The sequence below is a fragment of the Spermophilus citellus genome (assembly GCF_964194105.1).
Source record: "Spermophilus citellus genome assembly, chromosome: 6".
Lineage (NCBI taxonomy): Eukaryota > Metazoa > Chordata > Mammalia > Rodentia > Sciuridae > Spermophilus > Spermophilus citellus.
In genome coordinates, this window is record NC_138187.1 from 116,662,464 (window position 1) to 116,682,254 (window position 19,791).

Sequence of the window (19,791 nt, forward strand, 5' to 3'; positions counted from 1 at the left end):
TCACTGTGCAGGAGAAAGACGAGGTGAAACGGCTTAAGGCTATCTTGTTGGGAATTTCCAGTGAAATTGAGGTGCTCCAGAATCTAGTGGACGGATTTTCATCGCGCGAGGTTCGGCTGCCGGGGCTCGGATGGGGGCGATTTCTCCGCACGGAGGGTTGCACCCCGCAGCTGGAGTCTGCGGTGCGCGCTGGGAAGCGGCGAGGTGCCGGAGTGGGGGTGCAGTGATGCGGATTCTGGGGGCTCCTGCCAGTGGTGCGATGGCCGTGCTTAGTGCTGAGTTCCGGCTTTGAGACAGAGGAGAGAAGCGGTACAGTTCGGTTCTCGACACCGGTCGGACCATGGAGGAGGACAGCAGCCGCCATCTTGGAGAGCTGATGTAATCATCCCTGTTTTCTACTGATCTCAGCTCATTCAGCTACGGAACAGGTGATTTCAGGCTGGTATTTGCCTGCGTCTCGCAGACAGATCGCTCAGGCTCGGGGCTGGAGAACCTGAGGAGAATACTCCTAGGGGCTCGCTCCTGGCAAGGCGTGCGCCGGGCTCTGAGCGGCCGGAATCTGGTTCCCGGGGCTGCTTTGGCCCAGGGCTGGGGAACCTGCGGAGACTGCGTGTTGAGGCCAGCTCCAAGTGGAGCGTGCGCTGAGCTCGGGGCGGCTGGGTTCTGACTCCCGGAACAGTTTTGGCCCGGGGCTGGGGAGCCCGCAGGGACTGTGTCTTTGAGCCTGTTCCCAGCAGAGCGTGCACCGAGCTCAGAGAGCTTGGAGCGGCCGGGCTCTGACTCCCGGAGTTGCTTTGGCCTGGGGCAGGGGAACCCGTAGGGGTCGCTCCTTGGAGCCTGCTCCTAGCGGAGGGTGAGCCGGGATCGGAGAGGCCGGGTTCCGGCTCCCGAAGCAGCTTTGGTCCAGGGTTGGGGAACCTGCGGTGACTGCTTCTCGGTCCGGGTCCTGCTGGGTGCTGTGGGGGCCAGGGGGGCAGAGTGGAGCTGCCGCCTGCGCCCAGAGCAGGCCAACTGACCCGCCGGCGTGGTATCACGACACCCCAACTGCAGCTGGGGCTGAAGAGAGTAGCCGCCCACGCCTAGAACAGGACCAGTGACCCGATGGCGTGGTAGCCAAGTCACCCCATTTGGAGTAGGGGCTGTGCAGAGCCGCCGTCTGAGCCTGCAAGGTAGGCAGACCTGCGTCCCACTGGCAGGACAGGCCCGGTAGCCTGCCAGCGTGGTGGACACGTAGCACCGAGGCAGTCACGTCACACTGGTCGGAGCGGGGGTGGAGCAGAGCCGCCGCCCGTGTCCGGAAAAGGCCCAGCGCCCAGCGACCCGTTGGAGAGGCAGTCAGGTACCCCCGTTGGGAGTGGGGGCTAAGCAGAACTGCCGCCCGAGCCTGCAAGGTAGGAAGACCTGTGACCCACCGGCGGAACAGGCCTAGAGGCCTGCCAGCGTGGTAGACACGTCACACCAATTGGAATAGGGGCCGAGCAGAGACGCCACCCACATCCGGATCAGGACCAACGACCTGAAGGCGTGGTAGTTACGTCACCACAATTGGAGTGTGGGCAGAGCAGAGCTGCCACCCACGCCCGCAGGGTGGGCAGACCTGCCACTGACCAGAGTGGTAGACAGATCACCCTAATTAGAGGAGGATCACAGCCACTACCCGCCCTGCAAGGGAGATTTTCCAACTATACAAGAGCAATATAAATAAATAGGGGGAAATTTTCAAAAACACAACAGTTTCACCAAGCAGAAAGAAACGCGAGCAGTATGAAAAGACAAGGAAAGAAAGGACCACAAGCAATGCAGGTCAACTCAACTTTAGAAGAGGTAATAGCTGCAACAGATGGAATGTCAGAAAAAGAGTTCAGGATATACATGCTTCAGATGATCTGGAGTCTCAAGGAAGACATGAGACAGCAAAATCAGACAATGAACGATCACTTTGACAAGGCACTACATAAACAAATCCAGGAAGTAAAAGATCAATTACACAGGGAGATAGAGGTAATAAAAAACAAACAAATAGAAATCCTAGAAATGCAGGAAGCAATAAACCACCTTAAAAACTCAATTGAGAATACTACCAGCAGAGTAGATCACTTAGAAGATAGAACATCAGACAATGAAGACAAAGTATTTCAACTTGAAAAGAACATAGACAGTTCAGCAAGACTGCTAAGAAACCATGAGCAGAACATCCAAGAAATATGGGTAACATTAAAAGACCAAACTTAAGAGTCATTGGGATACAGGAAGGCACAGAGCTCCAAACCGAAAGAATAAACAATCTATTCAATGAAATAATACGAGAAAACTTCCCAGACTTGAAGAATGAGACAGAATCCCAAATCCTAAAAGCCTACAGGACGCCGAATGTGCAAAATCATAAGAGATCCACACCTAGACACATTATAATGAAGATGCCCAACATACAGAATAAGGAGAGAATTTTAAAAGCTACAAGAGAAAGGAAGCAGATTTCATTTAGGGGTAAACCAATCAGGATATCAGCTGATCTCTCAACACAGACAGAAAGCTAGAAGATCCTGGAATAACATATTTCAAACACTGAAAGAGAATGGGTTCCAACCAAGAATCGTGTATCCGGCGAAATTAAGCTTCAGGATGGAAGATGAAATTAAAACCTTCCACGATAAACAAAAGTTAAAAGAATTCGCAGCTAGAAAACCATCTCTTCAAAAAATCCTTGGCAAAACATTACAGGAAGAGGAAATGGAAAATAACAATGAAAACCAACAGTGGGAGGTAGGACAGTAAAGGGGGGAAAGTAATCAAAGAGGAAAACAAATCAGGTTTAGTAACATTAATAAACAAATATGGCTGGAAGAACAAACCATATCTCAATAATAACCCTAAATGTTAATGGCTTAAACTCACCAATTAAGAGACACAGGCTAGTTGAATGGATCACAAAACAAGACCTAACAATATGCTGCCTACAGGAGATGCATTTGATAGGAAAAGATATACATAGACTGAAGGTGAAAGGTTGGGAAAAATCATACCACTCATATGGACTGCGGAAACAAGCAGGAGTGTCCATACTCATATCTAATAAAATAGATTTCAAGCCAAAGTTAATCAAAAGGGATAAAGAGGGACACTGCATACTGCTCAAGGGAACCATACACCAACAAGACATAACAATCATAAATATATATGCCCCAAACAATGGTGCAGCTATGTTCGTCAAGCAAACTCTTCTCAAGTTCAAGAGTCTAATAGACCACCATACAATAATCATGGGCGACTTCAACACACCTCTTTCACCACTGGACAGATCTTCCAAACAAAAGTTAAATAAGGAAACTATAGAACTCAATAACACAATTAACAACCTAGACTTAATTGACACATATAGAATATACCACCCAACATCAAGCAGTTACACTTTTTTCTCAGCAGCACAAGGATCCTTCTCAAAAATAGATCATATATTATGTCACAGGGCAACTCTTAGACAATATAAAGGAGTAGAGATAATACCATGCATCCTATCTGATCATAATGGAATGAAACTGAAAATCAACGATAAAAGAAGGAAGAAAAAATCATGCATCACTTGGAGAATGAACAATAGGTTACTGAATGATCAATGGGTTTTAGAAGACATCAAGGAGGAAATTAAAAACTTCTTAGAGTTAAATGAAAACACAGACACAACATATCGAAATCTATGGGACACATAGAAAGCAGTTCTAAGAGGAAAATTCATTGCTTGGAGTTCATTCCTTAAAAAAAGAAAAAACCAACAAATAAATGATCTCATACTTCATCTCAAAATCCTAGAAAAAGAAGAAAAAAACAACAGCAAAAGAAGTAGAAGGCAAGAAATAATTAAAATCAGAGCTGAAATTAATGAAATTGAAACAAAAGAAACAATTGAAAAAATTGACAAAACTAAAAGTTGGTTCTTTGAAAAAATAAATAAAATCGACAGACCCTTAGCCATGCTAACGAAGAGAAGAGAGAGAACTCAAATTACTAGCATACGGGATGAAAAAGGCAATATCACAACAGACACTTCAGAAATACAGAAGATAATCAGAAATTATTTTGAATCCTTATACTCCAATAAAATAGAAGATAGTGAAGGCATCGATAAATTTCTTAAGTCATATGATCTGCCCAGATTGAGTCAGGAGGATATAGATAACCTAAACAGACCAATAACAATAGAGGAAATAGAAGAAACCATCAAAAGACTACCAACTAAGAAAAGCCCAGGACCGGATGGGTATTCAGCAGAGTTTTACAAAACCTTTAAAGAGGAACTAACACCAATACTTTTCAAGCTATTTCAGGAAATAGAAAAAGAGGGAGAACTTCCAAATACATTCTACGAGGCCAACATCACCCTGATGCCTAAACCAGACAGAGACACTTCAAAGAAAGAAAACTACAGACCAATATCTCTAATGAACCTAGATGCAAAAATCCTCAATAAAATTCTGGCGAATCGGATTCAAAAACATATCAAAAAAATTATACACCATGATCAAGTAGGATTCATCCCTGGGATGCAAGGCTGGTTCAATATACGGAAATCAATAAATGTTATTCACCACATCAATAGACTTAAAAATAAGAACCATATGATCATCTCGATAGATGCAGAAAAAGCATTCGACAAAGTACAGCATCCCTTTATGTTCAAAACTCTAGAAAAATTAGGGATAACAGGATCATACCTCAACATTGTAAAAGCAATCTATGATAAGCCACAGGCCAGCATCATTCTGAATGGAGAAAAATTGAAGGCATTCCCTCTAAGATCTGGTACAAGACAGGGATGCCCTCTCTCACCACTTCTGTTCAACATAGTCCTCGAAACACTGGTCAGAGCAATTAGACAGACGAAAGAAATTAAAGGCATAAAAATAGGAAAAGAAGAACTTAAATTATCACTATTTGCAGATGACATGATTCTATACCTAGCAGACCCAAAAGGGTCTACAAAGAAACTATTAGAGCTAATAAATGAATTCAGCAAAGTGGCAGGATATAAAATCAACACGCATAAATCAAATGCATTCCTGTATATCAGCGACAAATCCTCTGAAACGAAAATGAGGACAACTACTCCATTCACAATATCCCCCCAAAAAATAAAATACTTGGGAATCAACCTAACAAAAGAGGTGAAAGACTTATACAATGAAAACTACAGAACCCTAAAGAGAGATATAGAAGAAGACCTTAGAAGATGGAAAAATATACCCTGTTCATGGATAGGCAGAACTAACATCATCAAAATGGCGATATTACCAAAAGTTCTCTATAAGTTCAATGCAATGCCAATCAAAATCCCAACAGCATTTCTTGTAGAAATAGATAAAACAATCATGAAATTCATATGGAATAATAAAAGACCCAGAATAGCAAAAACAATGCTAAGCAGGAAGTGTGAATCAGGTAGTATAGCGATACCAGACTTCAAACTATACTACAGAGCAATAGTAACAAAAACAGCATGGTACTGGTACCAAAACAGGTGGGTGGACCAATGGTACAGAATACAGGACACAGTAACCAATCCACAAAACTACAACTATCTTATATTTGATAAAGGGGCTAAAAGCATGCAATGGAGGAAGGATAGCATCTTCAACAAATGGTGCTGGGAAAACTGGAAATCCATTTGCATCAAAATGAAACTGAATCCCTTTCTCTCGCCATGCACAAAAGTTAACTCAAAATGGATCAAGGAGCTTGATATTAAATCAGAGACTCTGCGTCTGATAGAAGAAAAAGTTGGCTATGATCTACATACTGTGGAGTCGGGCTCCAAATTCCTCAATAGGACACCCATAGCACAAGAGTTAACAAGTAGAATCAACAAATGGGACTTACTCAAACTAAAAAGTTTTTTCTCAGCAAAAGAAACAATAAGAGAGGTAAACAGGGAGCCTACATCCTGGAAACAAATCTTTACTCCACACACTTCAGATAGAGCCCTAATATCCAGAGTATACAAAGAACTCAAAAAATTAGACAATAAGATAACAAATAACCCAATCAACAAATGGGCCAAGGACCTGAACAGACACTTCCCAGAGGAGGACATACAATCAATTAATAAGTACATGAAAAAATGCTCACCATCGCTAGCAGTCAGAGAAATGCAAATCAAAACCACCCTAAGATACCATCTCACTCCAGTAAGATTGGCAGCCATTATGAAGTCCAACAACAACAAGTGCTGGAGAGGATGCGGGGAAAAGGGTACACTTGTTCATTGTTGGTGGGACTGCAAATTGGTGCAGCCAATTTGGAAAGCAGTATGGAGATTTCTTGGAAAGCTGGGAATGGAACCACCATTTGACCCAGCTATTCCCCTTCTTGGTCTATTCCCTAAAGACCTAATAAGAGCATGCTACAGGGACACTGCTACATCGATGTTCATAGCAGCACAATTCACGACAGTAAGATTGTGGAACCAACCTAGATGCCGTTCAATAGATGAATGGATAAAAAAAATGTGGCATTTATACACAATGGAGTATTACTCTGCATTAAAAAATGACAAAATCATAGAATTTGGAGGGAAATGGATGGCATTAGAGCAGATCATGCTAAGTGAAGCTAGCCAATCCTTAAAAAACAAATGCCAAATGACTGCTTTGATATAAGGGGAGTAACCAAGGACAGGGTAGGGACGAAGAGCTTGAGAAGAAGATTAACATTAAACAGGGATGAGAGGTGGGAGGGAAAGGGAGTGAGAAGGGAAATCACATGGAAATGGAAGGTGATCCTCAGGGTTTTACAAAATTACATATAAGAGGAAATGAGGGGTAAGAGAAGAATAATACAAGTGGAAGAAATGATTTACAGTAGAGGGGGTAGAGAGAGAAATGGGGAGGGGAGGGGAGGGGAGGGGAGGGGAGGGGGGATAGTAGAGAATAGGATAGACAGCAGAATACATCAGACACTAGAATGGCAATATGTAAATCAATGGAAGTGTAACTGATGTGATACAGAAATATATATACGGGGTAAAAATGGGAGTTCATAACCCACTTGAATCAAACTGTGAAATATGATATATTAAGAACTATGTAATGTTTTGAACGACTAACAATAAAAAAAAATAAGCAAAAAGAAATAGACAGATGGATAATTCTCCACACATATAACCCTTGCCCTATAACCCCATTGCCATGCCTGCCAAAACCTTGACTATTAGTTACCAGTAGTAAAATATACAAAAATAATTTTCAAAAGGGATAAAAGTCTTGTTTTACTCTTACTCCAACAGAAAAAGTCTTCCCTATTTTTAGATAATCTACCTTTCACTATTCTTTAAAATACACAATTAACATAAAATTTGTTTAATAATTGGGGCTAGAAAATCCATAGACAACTGCTTGAATTCAGTTGGGAGAATGACAAGAATTTGTGGAAGTGCAGATTTAAACCTTTTCAATAGTGCAGGTTCCTAGGCAGAATAAGTTTTGTCATTCTAGATAAAAAAATATAAATTAAAAACTATAAAAGTATGTTAGCAAAGGAGGCTAAGATTACTTAAAATTTTTTTTAGACTTTGTCTATATTAACCAAAAGAAAAGAAACAGAGAGATCCATTATGAAACTAATTTGCATTACAGCTCTTAAAAAAACTAGAAATACAATCTGCACTTCATATTTTGAAACATGTCATTTCATTACTGCATTCTCATTTAACAGGTCATTAATTTCTATCTATGTTAAGTGATAAAAAGTTTTATGGCTTCAGAGTATGCAGCTTTGCAGATGAACCATATTTTATTTTGACCAATAGATTTCTAGGTTTTGAGCTTTTAAATTATTTATTTACTTATTTTTTTAAAAAGAGAGAGAGTGAGTTTTTTAATATTTATTTTTTAGTTTTTCGGTGGACACAACATCTTTATTTGTATGTGGTGCTGAAGATCGAACCTGGGCCGCAAGCATGCCAGGCGAGCGCACTACCGCTTGAGCCACATCCCCAGCCCTTTTAAATTATTTTCTACTTTGCTTCTATAAGCTATTGAGGAGGTTAAATTGTATAGAGTTCCCTGAAAACTTAAAATCTAGAGGAAAAACCCTAGAAATAATAATGAAAACAGAGGACAATTATGAAAAATTATTAAAACTGCACATAGGTTACTAACAGGCTACATCAGTCACACCATGGGCACCAAAAGTACCAATGTAAGAATATTAGCTTTTGACATTTTTATTATTTTGGCAACTCATTATGAGTTATCTGAGTTTGAATAAACATCAAATTGTGTGGCCATCCATCCTTTGGAAGTCTCTGAGATGTTTCTGACTGTTCTCAATGATGTGTCTTTCCTTCTCATTGTGTGATGGTGAATGGCATTTCCTTCCAAGTAGTGCTAATGAGTCCTGCTCTTCTGTTATCTCCCTTGCCTTGAGCCTCATGGTGCCAGTGATGCCCAAGTGTGGCAGCCAATCTGCCCAAGCTGCAATTCACAGGGGAACTTAGCGTATAATTAGCAAAAGTTATAGAAAAAGTCTCACTGGGCTGGGGTTGTGGCTCAGTGGTAGAGCGCTTGCCTAGCATGAGTGAGGCACTGGGTTCGATTCTCAGCACCACATATGTATAAATAAAATAAAAACCCATCAAAAACTAAAAAAAATATTTAAAAACAAAGGGAAGAAAAAGTCTCACTGATTCCATCTGACATAGGTACCATATAAAATTGACTTTTTTACAGGTTGACCTTCCTATTTCAAATAACAAAGCTCTATCTAGTGACTGCTAAGCAGGAAAGACTTTTCTGTTGATAATTTGGGGCACATGGAAACTACCCTTCCTTGAACTCCAATTTGGTAACTTCTCCAAGGCAGAAACCAATCATGTAAAAGACTTATTTGGGTTTATTTTGTAGTAAAGAGATTATATTTTACATAATTGTCATAACTTTTATATACAATATATTATAATCACTATTGCAGTCTCAATTTTTCCGAGTCTCCCAGAAAGAAGTAATTTCTTTCTTCATTTCAAAGTTACTTTTTACTGAGAGTTCATATCTTAGTCTTTTGGGGCAGCTAAAAACTGGCAGTTTTTAAACACCTGTAATCCCAACGGTGCTGCTCAGGAGAATGAGAGAGAAGGAACTTGAGTTCAAAGCCAGCCTCAGCAGAAGTGAGGTACTAAGCAACTCAGTGAGACCCTGTCTCTAAATAAAATACAAAATAGGGCTGGCAATGTGGCTCAGAGGTCGAGTGTCCCTCAGTTCAATCCCCTGTACCCACTCCCAAAAAGCCCCCTTATTATCTAAATGCTCCCTCCAGTCTTAAGTGTTCTTTTATATTTTCTCTTTATTCTTCCCTGTTGCCTTACAAGGGGGCATCTCAGTCTGTCTTCTAGTTATCATTGTATAATTTCTATAGTATGCAGCTTCAGTGAGTAACATGAGGTAACTTTATAAATCATTAACTGAATCTACTTCAATTGAACAGTTTATTTGTAAATGTAAGATTAAATGCACCAATGTAACATTAAGACAATATTACAAACAGGAAAAACAAAGCAGGAAGGTTAATGTACCATTTTGTGCTAAGGCTGTTACATGAAGAATTCTTTTGATTGTTCTATCTATATCCATCCATCCATCTATCTATCTATCTATTGGTACTGGAAATTGAACCCAGAGGTGCTTTACCATTGAGCCACATTTTCAGTCCTTTTTATTTTGAGGCAGGGTCTTTTTACGTTGCTTAAGACCTCGCCAAATTGCTGAGATTGGCCTTGAACTTACCATCCTCCTACCTCAGCCTCCCAAGTTGCTTGGATTACTGTTGCTTGCCACTGTGTCCAGCTAGTTGTTTTCTTAATTTGCATTTATGAGAAGCATGGCTCCCTTTCCAGTTTTCAAATTATGATTCATTTTGAAACATTTCAAAACACAAAAGATAAACATTTTACAAAAAACTGATAATAAATACATTCAACAAATTGCAATATAACAGGATATTTACTCACGCTTGGAATAGTTGAAGATTTTTTCCTCTCTGGACCCACAAGTGGGCTTGCAGTCATCTCGCTTTTTGATCCAACTGTGGTGCTGCCAAGTTTACGAGCCACATCTTTGTCCCACTCCTCTTTCTGTTCACTTTCTACACTGTTAGCCTGAGGCCTTTTAGTGTATGATACGGCAGGGGGAATGGATGGACCAGCTGTAATAAACACAAAACAAAACAAAACAGCATAATTAGATAAAAAGACAACTGGCATATTTTCTCACAAATAAGAACTCTACAATAAAAATATCTGTGGTTTATACTCTGAACAGAGATTAGACTATTCAATTAAAGAATCTGATCAGTTCCTGCAAAAGGGTTCCTGATTATCATTCAATAATGTAAATCTGTGAGAACTACATGATACAATCCATGAAGATGTGACTATATAATACTTAAAATACATGAGTGTGGGTAAGACCAGCTCATGTTTTCACTTATTTTACTTGTTCCCCCACCATGATCACTAAAACGCCGCTGCTTCTGATTTGCTGAGATGCTTCGCTGGACCTTCAGGTGAGCAGGGGACTGAAGAGTGCTGTTGTTTAGGTCACTACTGGGCCGGGACCTCTGACACAGGTTTCCACTGGATAGCGATTCACTGCCTTCGAACTACAAGAAGAAAGACCACCAGACTTTTAAAACAGGAAAATGTTTAGACAAACAAAATGCACTCTTGATTTTCTAAATGATTCAAAGCTATATAAGGGGTAATTAGAAAAGGAAGGTAGCTCAAGATATAGAATCTTGAGTTGGAGGGAAGTGGATATAATTTGCTCCCATGAGTACCTGTATCCTTAGTTTAGTCAAAATATCAAATAATATGGTAATTATATACTAGACACTGTCCTAGCTTTTCACTTATACCTGTCACTTAATCATTACAACAAACCTATAATGTATTACCCTAAACTTTCTAGATGGAAAAAGTGAAGTTAAGAGTCAAGGGATAAAATCTAAATCTTTAAACACATATGCACCTATATAAGTAAATACATGTACATATATATATATATATATATATATATATATATATATATGCATACACATATACAAAGACTGTATTAAAATATCTACATTTGTTTTACATTTTGAACAAAGATTAAATTACTTTTTTTCCCTCCTCACTTACAAAACAAAATTTGATTTATTGGCTCTGAACAGGAAATTACTTCTACTTAGAACTAAGCTTGGGGGTTGATACACTACTTCTCTCTCTGTAACACAGAGATCTGATGCCAGCAAATTTTTGGCTGAATGTTTAAGACATGAGTTTTCCCCCAAAGCTCATGCATAAGTCAATGCAAGAAAGTTTAGAGGTGAAATGATTGGGTTATAAGAGGTGTAACCTAACCAGAGCATTAATCCCTTGATAGGCATTAACTGGGTGGTAACTATAGGCAGGTAGGGTGTGGCTAGAGGAGAAGGGGCATGTCTTTGGGGTTTATATTTTGTCCTTGGTGAGAGAAGTCTCTCTCTGCTTCCTGGTGCAATGTCCTGAGATGTCTTCCTCTGACATGCCCTTCTGCCATGATGTTCTGCCTCACCTCCAGCCCAGAGCAATGAAGCTAGCTTTATATGAACTAACACCTCTGAAACCATGTGAGCACCAAATAAACATTTTCTCCTCCAAAATTGTTCTTGTCAGGTCTTTTGGTCACAGCAGTAAAAGAGCTCGCTAAAACACTGCATCACTGACATTCCAATGTGAAATTTAAATTCATATGTAGATGAAACTAATAACAAATGGCAGATTAATGATGGTGGTAATCATGACAAATATTAGCTAAAATGGAGCACACAGTAATCTGCCAGCAACTATTCTAAGTGTTAATTTTTTATATTCTCACAATGACCCTAAGAGGTAAGTACTATTCTTATTTTCACTTTGTAGATAAGGAAACTGAGGCATAGAAAATTAAATTGTCTATGTGACAGAGATGCTGTGTGGGTAGGGAAGGTAAACCTGGCTCTTAAGTTCAGGCTTACTCTCACAATAGCTTCATTAGTTTATATTCAATACAATTCATACTTCATTTTAACTCACAGGCGGGGTGGACTGTATACTTATAAAATTTATGCTTCCTTTGTATTTAAATTAATAAGAAAATCAAAAGATCTCAGGACTAAAATTTAAAAATCTAAGTAGAAACAGTTAAGAATCCAGAAAAAAAAAATCTTTTGTGCTATTCCCACTTAAAATTCTCTTGACCTGGCTTCTTAGACACCACTTCCTAGCTATCAGTATTCCCACTGAAGATTCTTCTCCTCCAGTATAGCACCTTCTTGGGGCGTTCATTGAGAGAATTAGATGAATTCTTGTTAAATCCTTTAGAACAGTACCTGACACACTAGTGCATGCAACATGTGTTCCTCAGATGATGACTCCAAAATCTGTTAATTCTACTTGAATCTTTTCCTGCAGATCCAGATCTTTACATATGAATATCTATTATACAGCTCCAAGAGAAATCTCCAATTCAACCATCCCAGACTTCCCATATTTCCCCTAGAATCCATAGCTTTCCTATCTTGGCAAATGCACCTTATACAACCAGTCATCCATACTGAGGAAATAAGAAATATGAGGGACTCTTATTCTTTATTCCAACTGGTTGCCAAGTACTATTATTCTTACATCCTCCATCTCAGTAGAACACCTTGACAGACCTCACCTAGCCTGTTGTAGGTGCCTATCCTCCTATAGCTCCCAGAGCATCCGAACACCTACCACACTGTATCATATTGTTGAGTACTTATCTCTGTACTGTGAGCTCTTTGAGAGGAGAAACTTTCTTGTTTTCATATTTATACTATTGAGCATAGTTCCTGGTACAGGGAAGATTCAATAAATATTAGCTGGAATGTGCTTCACTCATAGTTACTATTTAATTACAACTAATTTCTGCCTTTTCTTTTCTTTTTGAGAGAGAATTTTTAAAAATATTTATTTATTTATTTTTTAAGTTTTTGGTGGACACAACATGTTTATTTTATTTTTATGTGGTGCTGAGGATGGAACCCAGCGCCCCCCGCATGCCAGGCGAGTGCGCTACTGCTTGAGCCACATTACCAGCCCAATTTCTGCCTTTTCTATAAGATACCTTCCCCATAGATGTCTAATTTTTAACAAACTATTAATTCTCTTGGCCTCCATTCCTACTCTTAATTTACGCCCTTTATAACTGTTTTCCAAAAGGATAATTTCCTTTTACGATTCACCATTTATTTACAGTTATTTCCTGAATCTGTCTCCTTATTATGGATCTCTTCTGGCCTTGGGGATGCATTAAAGCCACTTGATATGCTATGAGACAAAATATCATGAAACAACATTTCCCTGGGTTTCCACTTACACAAATCATTTCATACATACATTTAGTTTGAAATACTGCCACTTTCTTTTGTTTCAGTCACTGTCTTATCTGTACACCCAGAATTATCGTAGTGGCTTTGATGAGGCTGGTACACTTGGATGCAGAAGCTGTGCACTGTACAACTCTGGGGGACATCATTCTAAGACCAGACAGTGAGTGGTGCTTCTTGAAACCACACAGGGCAATGGGCCTACTCTTGCATAAAATCCCTCTTGTTACCCAGAAATGAAATTAGTTCATAATTTAGCACTTTGATTTTTGAATTCTAATAAGAATATTAGAATTTTGTATTATTTTTTATATCATAAAAATAATTTACAAACATTATATCTTACACTTAGCTGTTATTTAATTAAAAAATAATTCACATTAATTTAAAAAGAAGGAAGACTTACTTCAGGTGGTTTTCTACCTAGAAGAATATAAGTAGCCATAACTTCATCGTATTTCTGACTTATTAAGGCATCATTTATTTCATCTCGTGCAAAACCCATGGTGACCATAATGTCTAGGAAAAGAAAGTATAAATTTTCTGAATATGGGTTCATTTTATTAAAAAACAGCAAAAATTGGCAAGTTTTCCAAGAGACTAGATATGAAAATTAAGTCTTAAAAAATTTAAAGTATAGTTTTAATTTTACAAATTTTTGGATTATTAACCTACAGATACTGTGTTCACAGGCACACATTCATAATTTTTCTTGCAGAATTACCTACATTGTACATTATGTACTCATGAGCCAACTCAGTTTCTCATTGCCTACTACATTCCTGAGCTGACTTCCTTTGTCTAGTCAGACTATTAGTCTGTGTCACTCCATACAAAATCCTTCTTCTTTGGCTCTTTTTATCTGTCTCTCTCAATGCATCCCCAACTACTCATGGAGTGATCTCTCTCATCTCTTAACAATTTCTGCTTTGGAGAACAAATTCTTCTGTGGAGGGCTTGAATTCCATGATGGTTCTGATTAGGATCTTAGTGCTCTCCCCTGCCACTTTGCCTTTCAGTCAGATAAAAGCCTAGTTGAGACGACTCCTGTGAGTTTCTGATGGCTTTGGATAGGGATAGAGAAACAAAGGAAGCGATTTTGGAAGCACAGTGATGGTTGAGTGTGGGCAGACAGCAGGACCAGGGCAGAGGGCCAGTGGACTCTGCTAAGAAAGTGGAAAACAAAAGGTGAGCTGAAGAGTTCATTCCCTTTATTTGAGTGCTTTTAGAGTTTTGGTAAAAGTACATGCTGTGTTTGCTGATACTTATCAGTCTGATCAGTGCTGATAGTTGCATCAGTCAGCCCTCCTGTGAGAGACTGACAAAGGAAAAAAGTAGGTTTATCTACATGATTTTAACTTGTATGTTAAAGTTGACAACGATTAACTCAGACCATAATATATATGAGAACAAACTAAGGAGCCTGCAATTTTTTATGTATAGTGTTTATCATTAAGATGATAAATATTTTTCTAATAAAAATTGCTTCCTAGTTTTAAACTTTATTTTATAGACTAAAGACTCTTATTATGGCTTACTATATCACATCTTACAATATTTAAATACTTACCTATTCTTTTTGTATCATTGAAGTCTGGTTCAGGCTCAGTATATGGCTTTAATTCTTCTTCTTCATGACCAACATTCATCCATTGATCTTTCATTATTTGCTAGGAAATAAACTCTATGTTAAGTTTGGTCACTTGAAACATTCAATGAGTTATTTTAGCAAATGTGAAATTTACTGGTTTACTCAACAAGAATCATGTAACATTTTCAAATAAAGTTATTGTGTATAGTTTGATTACCAGTTCAATAAGAGGTATGGAACTTTGGAACCCACATACAGTATCTTAAGACAACTGTGACTGTCATCCCACATACTTACCAAATGTAATGATTCAAAATAACTTTTCTTCCATATTCATTTAAAAAGAATATTTTCAAATTTGAAGGTCTTAAGAACCTCCTAACTTTAATCTTTTATTCATATTTATAATTTAAAGATTACTGAAAAGATTTTAATTTTTGTCTGGTCTTCTACCAAATATATACCTGTGTTTAAAAATCAGCACTTATTAAGATATTAAGAAAGGAGAGAGTTAGTTAGTAAAGATAACTCCAAGAGAATATGGAAAGAATTTGAATCTAGAGTTATAAATTAGGTAAAAATCAGGGTGAAGACAGGTATTGATGCAAACTACCACAGGCAGATTTAAGCTGAGGCTGTAGAACAACCATCAGTCCTGGCTGTTAAGACAACCTAATGGGGGCAACCTGTGGAATGGGAACAAACATTTGCAAACCATTTGTTGGTTAAGTGGTTAATATCCAAAAGAACTCCTACAACTCAGTAAGGTAAAAATAAATAATTTAAGAAAGATCAAAGAAATTGCATAGACATTTCTCCAAAGAAGACATACAAATGGCTAACAATAAGAAAATGCTTACATGAAATACTAATAATCAGGGAAAATCAAAACCACAATGAAATATCTGAAATCCTTTAGGCTGCCCACTATAAAAAAAACCCTAAGTATAATAATTGTTGGCAAATATGTGAGGAAACTGGAACCCTTGAACAATGCTGATGGGATTATAAAATGGGACTACATCTATGTAAAATAGTATTAAGTTTCCTCAGGACAGGAATAGAACTACCATATGATCCAGTAATCCCATTTCTTGGATATTTATCCAAAAGAACTACAACAGAGTATCCAAGAAATATTTTCACATCTGTGTTCACTGTAGCATTATTCACAATACCAAGATGTGGTAGCAACCTAAATGACCACTGACAGATGAATGGATACAGAAAATGTGCTGTATATATGCAATGGAATATTATTCAGCCTTATAAAAGAAATTCTGTCACATCCTACAACTTGGATGAACCTTGGGAACATTAAGTAAAATGCTTGACAACCACAGAAAGATAAATACTGCATGATTCCACTTAAATGAGACAACTAGAAGAGTCAAACTCCCAGAAGCAGAAAGCAGAATGGTGGTTACTAGAGACTGAAGGAGAAGAACATGCTAGAGCTAGCTGTTCAATGGGTTTAGAGTTTTAGCCACAGGATGGAAAAGTTCCGGAGATCTTGTACAAGAGTGATAGTTAACCAAATTATAATTATAAAAAGAAATGGTTAAGAAGGCATGTTAAGCCAGGCACAGTGGTGCACGCCTGTAATCCCAGCTGCTTGGGAGGCTGAGGCAGGAGGATTGTGAGTTCAAAGAGAGCCTCAGCAAAAAAGTGAGGCACTAAGCAATTCAGTCAGACTCCGTCTCTAAATAAAATACTAAATAGGGTTGGGGATGTGGCTCAGAGGCCGAATGCCCCTGAGTTCAATCCCTGGTACCAAAAAAGGAAAAAAGGCATGTTTATGCTATTTTTTAAAAAATGTTGCCCTTTTATTCATTTTAAAAATTTATTTTGTGGTGATGGGACTGAATCCAGGGCCTTCCACCCACTAAGCAAGTGCTGTACCACCTACATCCCTAGCACTCCCCCCCAAAAGAAAAACCTAGTGGTAAATTACCACATTCACAGCCAAGCAATAGGAAACTGGGAGCTAGAGATCCATGATAAAATCATTATGCAGATGATGGAAAACCTCACCTTCAGCATTTAAAGACAAATAAATCTGAATAATTCTGTATTAATTTTTAAAATGGTTAACTTTTTATTATTACAGAATTCTATGCTTTCATTGTAGGTGTTGTATATTAGTTTTTTTTCCAAGCCCTGTAAAATATATTCTCCAACTCTATACTTTATTTGCCAAGAGTCTACTAATTAGAAAAATAACTTTCTCTTTTTATGGCTGACTCCTTGAGTGCCTAGATATTTCCCCTTGTTTATATTAATATTTACCCAAAGTCAAGTACCAGAAGACAAAAACAAGCAGATTTTTTTTACAACCACTCTGACCAATGGTTATAAAAATAATTTAAGTATATCATCCAATAAATTAAATAAAAGCAAATCTACTACAAATTTTAAAATAATAGTGATATTATGTAAGGTTTTTTTTTTTTAATTTTTTTTAAATTTAAATTTTAGTTCTAAGGAGTAAACCCAGGGGTGCTTAACCACTGAGCCATATCCCCAGCCCTTTTTATTATTTTTTGTTTTAAGACAGGGCTTCACTAAGCTGCTGAGGCTGGCTTTGAACTTGTGATCCTCCTGCCTCAGCCTCCTGAGTTGCCGGGATGGCAGGAGTGCACCAGCACACCTGGCCCATGTAAACTTTTAGTGATTATTCATCAGTAAAATTGTTAGGGAGGTTGCATTCCAAAAGAAAAAATAAGGACAAAGCAGAGCTGCAAATTTCTGTCACATAATTCCCTCCTTTCTGTTCCTCATTCCTTCCCTCTCTAACAGTATATGTGACAGAAGCCTAGGCTAGAGTCATTAGTAGCATTTATAGAAATAAAATATTATAGTCTGCAGAATTTCCTAAATTAGAAGGTGAAGACATGTCTTTCCTTTATCTATGGTTTTGCTTTCCATGGCCTTATACTATCTTTTTCGGCACAAATGTTTGTTGTTTTTGAAGAAGGTAGTTCAAATAAAATGAGGATGCTAAAGAGCCATGGGTAAGATAGAATGCAGAGATTCTAGCAGCTAGATGACACTTTAGGAAGCTGTGAAAATGTTCGGGAGGGAGACAACAGAGGGCTCATCTGGATATATGGAGATGGAAGAAAGAAAACAGATTCATCTCGAGACCTTAATGACAAAATTTGTTTGGGTATTAATGAAAAGGGCCAATCCAAGAGAGCTCTGAAGATTTTAACTCAAGGGCCTGCAAATTAGGGTTTCTATGAATTAAATAAGAACTATACAGGAGACAGCAGATCTGACAGTTGGAATACAGGCAACTTAAAGCAAAATGAAGATAATTCAAATGTTCTGATGTCTTTATCTGTTTACTTGATACTCATCATACTCATATGTCCATGTTAGGAAAAAAATACACATACCTAGACCAATGTTGAAAGTGTGTGTGTGTGTGTGTATACTGGTAAGTGCTATTTCTCTTACTCAGGAAAAAAGATTTATTCATGAAATCTAAAAATATTTTAATACACAATATTCATCTATTCAAAGTTGTGCTATTAACATCAAGTTCTTACAAAAGACCAAAATGTGCTGGAGTTTTCTGAGAAGGAATCATAAAGATGTAGGAAGTGAACTTACTCAAGATATAAGTAGTATTTGAACTGGTAGAAAGTTAAGGCAGAAAGATGTGAACAGTAGTGAGGAAACTTCCCTTTGACTTGGAACAAAGATAATATGCAATGAAAGAGTGGAAGGTACAGTTAGTATCTTCTGATGATCAACTGAAAGTTGATTTGAAAGGCCAATGAAGAAGTGCTACATTTTATTAACAAAGAAGATAAACCACATTTTAGAAAAAATACAAGAAAAAGAGTAATAGGCAGTGACACAGAAGAAGCAGTGACCCGACCACCCTCACATGAAAGAGATATGAGGCAACACTGAGCCAGGAAAAGGAGAAACTCAGTGATTAGGAAAGACAACTGGGCAGCCATGAGAGAATCAGCAAAGTTTAGGTCTCCTTCCTGTTACTCTAGTCAATGGGAATTGCCAAGAGTCTACTCAGCAGTGTGTGTCACCACAGTCGTACTTCAAAGCAGAATAAAAATAAACTGAGGATGGAAGGTAAAGACAAGAAGGAGAAGATATGCCTAAAGAAATAATACATTTAATAAATTTTTAAGCGGAGGATCTTTTCTAAGAATAAGGCACAAAAAGAAATAAAATAGGGATATATGAAAGAAAAGAGAGACAAAGAAGTACCTGTCATTAGTTGCATGAAACTCAGTCCTATACAAAATCCTTTTATGGCAAACACAAGAATTAATGTTAAAAGCTGAGGAAGAAATGTCTCCAGGATCTGGAGGTATTGTGTGACAGAGAAGCCATGAAACCCTAATCTGGGTGGATTTAGGCAAGGTAAAAAAGAACTAGGCCAACAAAGTGTACTAGACATAGGAACCAGTTGGATAAATTAATCTACTTCAGATTTCATTTCAGATACCTCATGAGAAATAAAGAGGACAAACACAATTGCAAACTTAACAAAAGAAAGCTTACTCTCCCATCACTGCCAATGAACAGATATGGCTACTTGCTGACTGTGTAAGAGTAAATACTAAGAAAATAATTGCTTCAGATGAATTATAAAGAATTAGAATAATTAACTATGGGAAATGTACTCTCTATTCTTGGTGAACATTTAAAAATAGTACAATTTAGGGTGGTCAGTATATTAATTTTACTTAAATTATTAAAATCTTTGTATTTGTACTTAGATAGCTTTCTTTTTTCTAAAAAAAGAATAATTATTATTCTTTTTG

At 38.0% G+C, this 19,791-nt stretch overlaps 1 protein-coding gene across 4 annotated transcripts in view; it reads right to left on the minus strand.

Moving 5' to 3' along the window:
* Window positions 1-19,791, minus strand: part of MARK1 (microtubule affinity regulating kinase 1) — a 137,776-nt gene that overhangs the window by 13,791 nt on the left and 104,194 nt on the right. For all 4 annotated transcript variants that reach the window (XM_081299134.1, XM_081299136.1, XM_081299135.1 and 1 more), the window contains 4 exons: window positions 14,969-15,068; window positions 13,805-13,917; window positions 10,491-10,644; window positions 9,995-10,188 (listed from right to left, as the gene is read on the minus strand). In XM_081299134.1, the coding sequence (XP_081155260.1) occupies window positions 9,995-10,188; window positions 10,491-10,644; window positions 13,805-13,917; window positions 14,969-15,068 (561 nt within the window). The remainder of the gene's footprint in view (window positions 1-9,994; window positions 10,189-10,490; window positions 10,645-13,804; window positions 13,918-14,968; window positions 15,069-19,791) is intronic.